Source organism: Bidens hawaiensis, unplaced genomic scaffold, assembly GCF_021521415.1.
Source record: "Bidens hawaiensis isolate Kalapana, Puna unplaced genomic scaffold, B.hawaiensis_p1.1 tig00037193_1, whole genome shotgun sequence".
In the NCBI taxonomy this organism is placed as follows: domain Eukaryota; kingdom Viridiplantae; phylum Streptophyta; class Magnoliopsida; order Asterales; family Asteraceae; genus Bidens; species Bidens hawaiensis.
In genome coordinates, this window is record NW_027505464.1 from 83,902 (window position 1) to 90,497 (window position 6,596).

The window sequence follows — 6,596 nt, forward strand, 5'->3', positions numbered from 1 at the left end:
GCTTGAAATCAAGATGTCACGAAGACACAAAGCCGAAACCTATGCGCAAGCACACGAAACACCTGTGCGTGCGCACACTCAGTGTGAGAATAAGAGAAGACCCCGCGCATCCCCAAGATAGGCGCATAAATGAGACAATAATCTAATCCAAATCAGGATAAGGACAACCGTGATTGTGCTCATCAGACAACCTTCCGTAAGGTATCTTTTAAGGAATAAAGAATGTGCTGAGGTTGACAGCTGCCAATGAAAGGTGGACAACTCAGCAAAGCCCATGTGCTACCACGTGATGGCACATGGGTCAGGTGAAATACCTTGGTCAGAGAATAATCAATGAAAGAGCACCAGGTGTTCTAAATACACGTGGCGCGAAGCAATAGGGGGAGGCTAAAAAGGCCCTAATTGGGTCTGAGCCAAATCATTGGAAACCCTAGCACTATAAATACTAGGCCGCCTCCACAGTTGGGGCCAGACAAGAAAATATATTCTAAGTCCTTTACTCATTTTCACATCCTGATTATCCTCTCCTACAATATCTGATTCTCACACCGGAGGGTTACCCCAAAGAGGACCCCTCTGTCCCTTTCTGAGGGGTAAGCTCACGGTGCTGTTCGTTTTGTAGGTGGAAGAACTCGTATCTCGGAAAACCATCGGTGATATAGCACACTCGTACCCGAGGAACGTTGATCTTATACAAGTAAGTCGATACACGCTTCTTCAACATAAGAGTTTAATTATTCAAAGTTATAAATCATTGTAAACCTTGTGATAACATTATTAAGAACGGAGTAAACAATAACAAACGTAGTCTTTAAAATGACTCCATAGTTGCTGAAGTATCGGAGTATATATATATATATATATTGTGTTTTTATTATTTCTAGAGAGAGAAAGAGATATGAGGTGAGAAAGAAAGAGCGGGTAAATGGGAAGGGCGTTTGTGTACGTGATACTTGGTGGAGGAGTGGCCGCCGGTTATGCAGCTCTTGAGTTCGCAAACAAAGGTGTCGCTCATGGTGAACTCTGCATCATCTCCGACGAACCTGTAAGCTCTTCCATCCTCGATCGGTTACATTTAATTTCAATACTTTTGTAATTCACACACTTAAATCTTTTTGCATCCATTTTCGTATTTTGAATTCGTTGATTATAATTGAACCTTGTGTTTGTTTAGATTGATTATTAGTGTTGGGCTTTTTTCTTTCTTGCACGCCAAGTGTTTGTTGTTTTGCCTGTTGGTGGAAATTTAAAGTTTGCACATTTAACTTTGATTTTCACAATTATATTTTGGTTGTGAGTTTAAAAAGTCTCGATTGGATGATATGCTTGTGGGTCATGCTATAGCTACACCAAGAATCTGATTTCGCACTATCAAATGGCACATTGGCACACCACAACAGTTTTGACAAAAAAAGTCAAACTTTGTAAATTAATAATTATTGGTCAGAACGGCTGTCTGGCCAATATCTGGACGACCATTCCGACTACAGGCGGTCAAACTTCGAAAAATTTATTTGGTCAAAACACGGTCAAGCTTTGAAATTTTTTTGTCGGAACGGCTGTTTGAGACGGTGTGGTATTAGACGTCAGACGGGGTGTGGTATTAGACGTCAGACTCTTTTTGCGTGTTCATAGAAAAAACCCCTTAAAAAGTCAAGTTAGGGTTTATAGTTCTGTTATTATAGTGTGTGTATAGCTGACCTTTATGTTTATACCATAAATTATGCAATATTAACTAATGGATGGAGCCGAATTCAAATTTGCTTCAACAACTTGTGCATTTTGGAAAATGTTATACAGTGATGAAATTGGCATAACCGGGTTTGAAATATCAATGCTTGTCTGTTTTTCACAGTCACATTGAACTCTGGTGCTAATGTTATTTATTTGGATCCTGCCATTTGCATTTATAAAATTCAACAATAATATAAGTTTATGTTAGAACTTTTAGGACAATATGCATGATAATAAAAGCACATGCAATTCATGTATTGGTTTACTTAGGTACACATCTTGATAATCTGCAGGTGGCTCCTTATGAGAGACCTGCACTCAGCAAAGGCTTTCTACTTCCAGAAGGTATATAATGTTGACTTTTTATTTTATTTTTTAATCTAGAATTCAATCTTAGCATACTTCCATGCAATTTAATCACAAGTTGACTTTATGTTTTGTAATTTTTTTACACAGATCCTGCACGTCTCCCTGCATTTCACACTTGCGTAGGCGCCAAGGAAGAGAGGTTAACACCTAAGTGGTACAAGGAGCATGGTAAATGTTTTTCATAAATCGATAACAAGTGTTCTTATACTATGTTTAATGAACAAATGGACGTGATAATGAAAAGATAAAATCCTAATGCAAAAATATTTCAGGAATTGAGCTGATTCTCAGTACTCGGGTAAAGTCAGCTGATGTAAGACGCAATACACTAGTAACTGCTGCAGGAGAAACAATCAGCTACAAATATCTTATCATTGCAACAGGTGCTCGGGTACTGAATCCTATTCTCTCCAATTGCATCATAGGCATTACAAAAAAAGGGTTCTTTTTTTTTTGTATACTTATAGTTATTATCTTCATTTTGATAGTTTCTACTATTACATGGATTATACCTATTTACACAAATACCCTGACGATTTCCACTCGTTAAGACATAGAGTCCACTAAGCATATCTTGAGTTGGTGCAGAAATGGGATCTCCAATAGTTGGAGACAAAAGATTCATATGAGAAAACATAAGTAAACGTGCCTCTGCTTGAGCTTCTAAAGATAAAGGCACATGAACAGCCATTTGATCCCCGTCAAATATTATATGTCTGTTTTCGTTTCTTAAACATCAAAAAACAATATTATGGCTTTGTTATAGGCTTTGAAGCTTGAAGAGTTTGGTATAAGCGGATCAGATGCTGAAAATGTATGCCATCTGCGTGATTTGGCTGATGCAACCAGGCTTGTTGACATGATGCAAGCCTCTACTGGCGGCAATGCGGTGGTTATTGGTGGTGGCTACATTGGAATGGAGGTTGCTGCATCCTTGGTTATCAATAAGATTAATGTTACAATGGTGTTTCCTGAGCCACATTGCAGTAAGCACTTCCATTTTCCAAACCTAATTGTTTTCTTTATATAAGTTGTAGTCAACTTGAAGCACTGTTATTCATCCTTGTAGTGGGCCGTTTATTCACTCCAAAGATTGCAAGTTATTATGAAGAGTTTTATAAGTCTAAGGGTGTAAATTTTGTCAAAGGCACAGTTATGTCATCATTTGTTATTAATCCTGAGGGAAAGGTAAATCTCAAAACTTATTTAATTCATCACTTGTTAATTTTTTTCAATATTTTTGTATATACTTAATAACAGAACTGATTGTATACAGGTTACAGGAGTTAATCTTAAGGATGGAAGCTATCATCCTGCTGACTTGGTGGTTGTAGGAATTGGAATCCGTCCAAACACAAGTCTATTTGAAGGCCAACTCACTTTAGAGAAAGGAGGAATCAAAGTAAACAGTCAGTTGCAAACGAGTAATAGCTCCGTGTATGCAGTTGGTGATGTGGCATCATTTCCGGTCAAGATTTTTGGTGAAATCCGACGACTTGAGCATGTTGATGCTGCCAGAAAATCAGCTCGTCATGCTGTCTCTGCAATAATGGAACCAGATACAACACCCGAATTCGATTATCTGCCATTGTTCTATTCTAGAGTGTTCTCCTTTTCGTGGCAGTTTTATGGAGAAAATTTGGGCGAAGTTGTTCATTTTGGAGATTTTTCAAGAACTAGTTTCGGTGCTTATTGGGTCCACGACGGTCATCTAATTGGATCTTTTCTGGAAGGTGGGAGCAAAGAAGAGTATGAGGCAATAGCTAAAGTGACGAGGCTTAAACCGGCTATTGATGATTTAAGTGAGCTCGAGCGGCAGGGTCTGGGTTTCGTGGTGGCGTTGAGCCAGAAACAACTGGTGGAGCCAATAGTGGGTGTGGGTAGTTCGATGTCGATGGTTGTTTTAGAGAAACCGGTGTTCCCTTGGCATGCAGCAGCCGGGGTGGTGGCGGCGGCGTCGATAGCTGCATTTGCTTATTGGTATGGCAGAAGACGGCGGAGATGGTGAGAGTTGCGTGCAGATAGAGGATGTATTTCTATTGATTTCTACTATTTAATGCCTACAGGCTTATACACTTGTGCAATCTCACTAGAAGGTTTGGAGTACACAGATACTCATGCACTAAGATTTATATACATAACATTATCATTGTTATATTATCATGTATACCATTGGTGTTTATATAAACATGCTACATTTTTTCACCAATAAGAACCATGAAACCACATGCTTAATTCTAATTACCACATGAGTCTCAGTAAATCTTATATCAAATGTTTAGAGGTTGGATCTTAAATGTAATAACTATGAAACCTCAGGTTAAAAAGTGACTATTAATCTTTATACGAATGATAAATTTTGTAATATGATATGTTATAAATCTTCAAGGAATGAAACCACGCTTATGTATTGATAACTTGCAAAAAAGGTGGTCTTTTTAGTAATGTTTTCGTACCAGTAATCAAGTCGATAGTCGTGTTGGTTCACCAATCATATCGGTTGGACACTGTGGCGTAGTTTGAACGAAAACGTGAAGGGGGCGGACGAAAACGCGTATAATTTCATAAAATGGAGGGGACCGAACTCAAATTTTTGGGACGAAAATGAGTAAATTTGTATTGCGTATAAAAAGTTTCGAACAAAAACCGGATGAATTAACTCTACCGCGCAACAAAAAAACAGAAGGAGCTAGAGCCACCCCTAGCCCTAACAATGTTTCGCCAATTATTAAACATGACTCAATAACTAGATAACGTCATGACTAACTTTGAAAATATTTAAATGATACACAAATTTAAATACTATAAAAACGAAATTTAATACAAATATTTTACTATTTAGCCATATTTAATAAACTATACAGGTGCCCGCGCCATGCAGTAGGAACCGTAAAACCGTTCATCTTTTGATTTGACGATTGAATTTTTTTTCCTTTAACTTTTGGCCAATTGTTTTCAACTTTCAAAGGTTTGGTCTTGGTTTTCGACGACAAAAAAAACGGTTACAAAAGGTTTGTCTCACGATTTAATTTAAAATTATTAAAACCAGGCCGAAACACACATACATAAAATGTATTTTTTTAACTGAAAAAAATTATGACAATATCATACTCAAATTAAAGATAAAAATATGCTCGTTTTTATGGTATAATTTTTTAAAAAGAATATTAACGTATAACGTTTAAAAATCATGGGGGTATTTGGGTTAAAAGTGAAAATTAAAATAAGATTTAGGTAAAAGATTAAGGGTTATTGTTGTAATTATTTTTTAAATTTTATTATAATTGAGGGGTGAATATTATAACTATATATTAAATAAACGTGAGTTTTGTTTTAGTGTAAGAATGACTATTTTGCCCCTACAAGGTTGTACCATATGCAATATTACTTGTAAATCCCTTAAAAAGTAGTGTCTAGTTACTTGCTAGTCTCCTTTTTTATTGTTTCAACCAAAAAAAGAAACTAAATCATACGGTTAAATCTCATAACTCAAGTAAAACTTTTAGTGCTAGTCAACCATCGATTCAACCCACTTAACCCATCGATCATAGATTCCTCTGACCTGCTAAAACTGAACAAAAGTTAAGAAATTTGAATCTATCACCAATCCAGATCCGACCAGTCCAGCCATGAAAACATTACGGGTGTTTTTAAAAAAGGTTAAACATCAGGGTTTTTCCTGAAAATATCCATAAAATTAAATTGACGCCGATAAGCCGTTTATCTAAAATCAACCAATCCTCTTATCCTATCGTTTCTTCAGTCTCTCTAAACTCTGCTTCAATGGCATCATCTTCCACACTCTCTACGGTGACTCTACGCGCCTTCTCTTATCCTCCACGCGCCACCACCACCACTCAATGTTTTCCCCCCAAACAAACCCTAGAATTCGGCCCCAAACTCACCCACCGGTCCACATTCCTCCGTCCAGTCGCCGCCGTGGCAGAGGAGAAAGTCGTCCAGCTAGGCGATGACATCTCAAACCTAACCCTAGCTCAGGCACAGTCTCTGGTCGAGTACCTTCAGGACAAGCTCGGAGTCACCGCCGCCTCCTTCGCTCCTGCCGCCGTCGTCGCCGCTCCCGGTGGCGCCGGAGCGGAGGCGGCTGAGGCCGTGGAGGAGAAGACGGAGTTCGATGTGGTGATTGATGATGTTCCGAGTAATGCGAGGATTGCGACGATTAAAGCCGTTAGAGGCCTGACGAGCCTGGCGCTGAAGGAGGCGAAAGAGCTGATTGAAGGACTGCCGAAGAAGTTCAAGGAAGGCGTGTCGAGAGACGAGGCCGAGGACGCCAAGAAGCAGCTTGAAGAAGCTGGAGCTAAGGTTTCTATTGTTTAATTCAATTACAACTTTCTGGTAATGCAATGTGTTTTTAGTTGTTCAGTTTTGTAGTTGATATGTTGAATTGTACCATTTTACGAAACCGCTCTTGATATAATGTTCGATTTCGCTGTCTAATATGATGATATTGATACTGTGTTAAGTTATTGTTA

At 38.4% G+C, this 6,596-nt stretch overlaps 2 protein-coding genes across 2 annotated transcripts; both read left to right on the forward strand.

Moving 5' to 3' along the window:
• The first annotated feature begins 868 nt into the window (after positions 1-868).
• LOC143613365 (monodehydroascorbate reductase 4, peroxisomal-like) lies at positions 869-4,311 on the forward strand. Its single transcript, XM_077087088.1, has 7 exons — positions 869-1,045; positions 2,028-2,079; positions 2,191-2,271; positions 2,376-2,494; positions 2,870-3,089; positions 3,173-3,291; positions 3,380-4,311. Exons 1-7 carry the CDS (start codon positions 926-928, stop codon positions 4,109-4,111), a joined length of 1,443 nt encoding a protein of 480 aa, XP_076943203.1. The 5' UTR covers positions 869-925; the 3' UTR covers positions 4,112-4,311.
• Positions 4,312-5,844: 1,533 nt separating this feature from the next.
• Positions 5,845-6,596, forward strand: LOC143613358 (large ribosomal subunit protein bL12c-like). Its single transcript, XM_077087084.1, has one exon. The coding sequence runs from the start codon at positions 5,887-5,889 to the stop codon at positions 6,439-6,441; it is 555 nt and encodes a 184-aa protein (XP_076943199.1). The 5' UTR covers positions 5,845-5,886; the 3' UTR covers positions 6,442-6,596.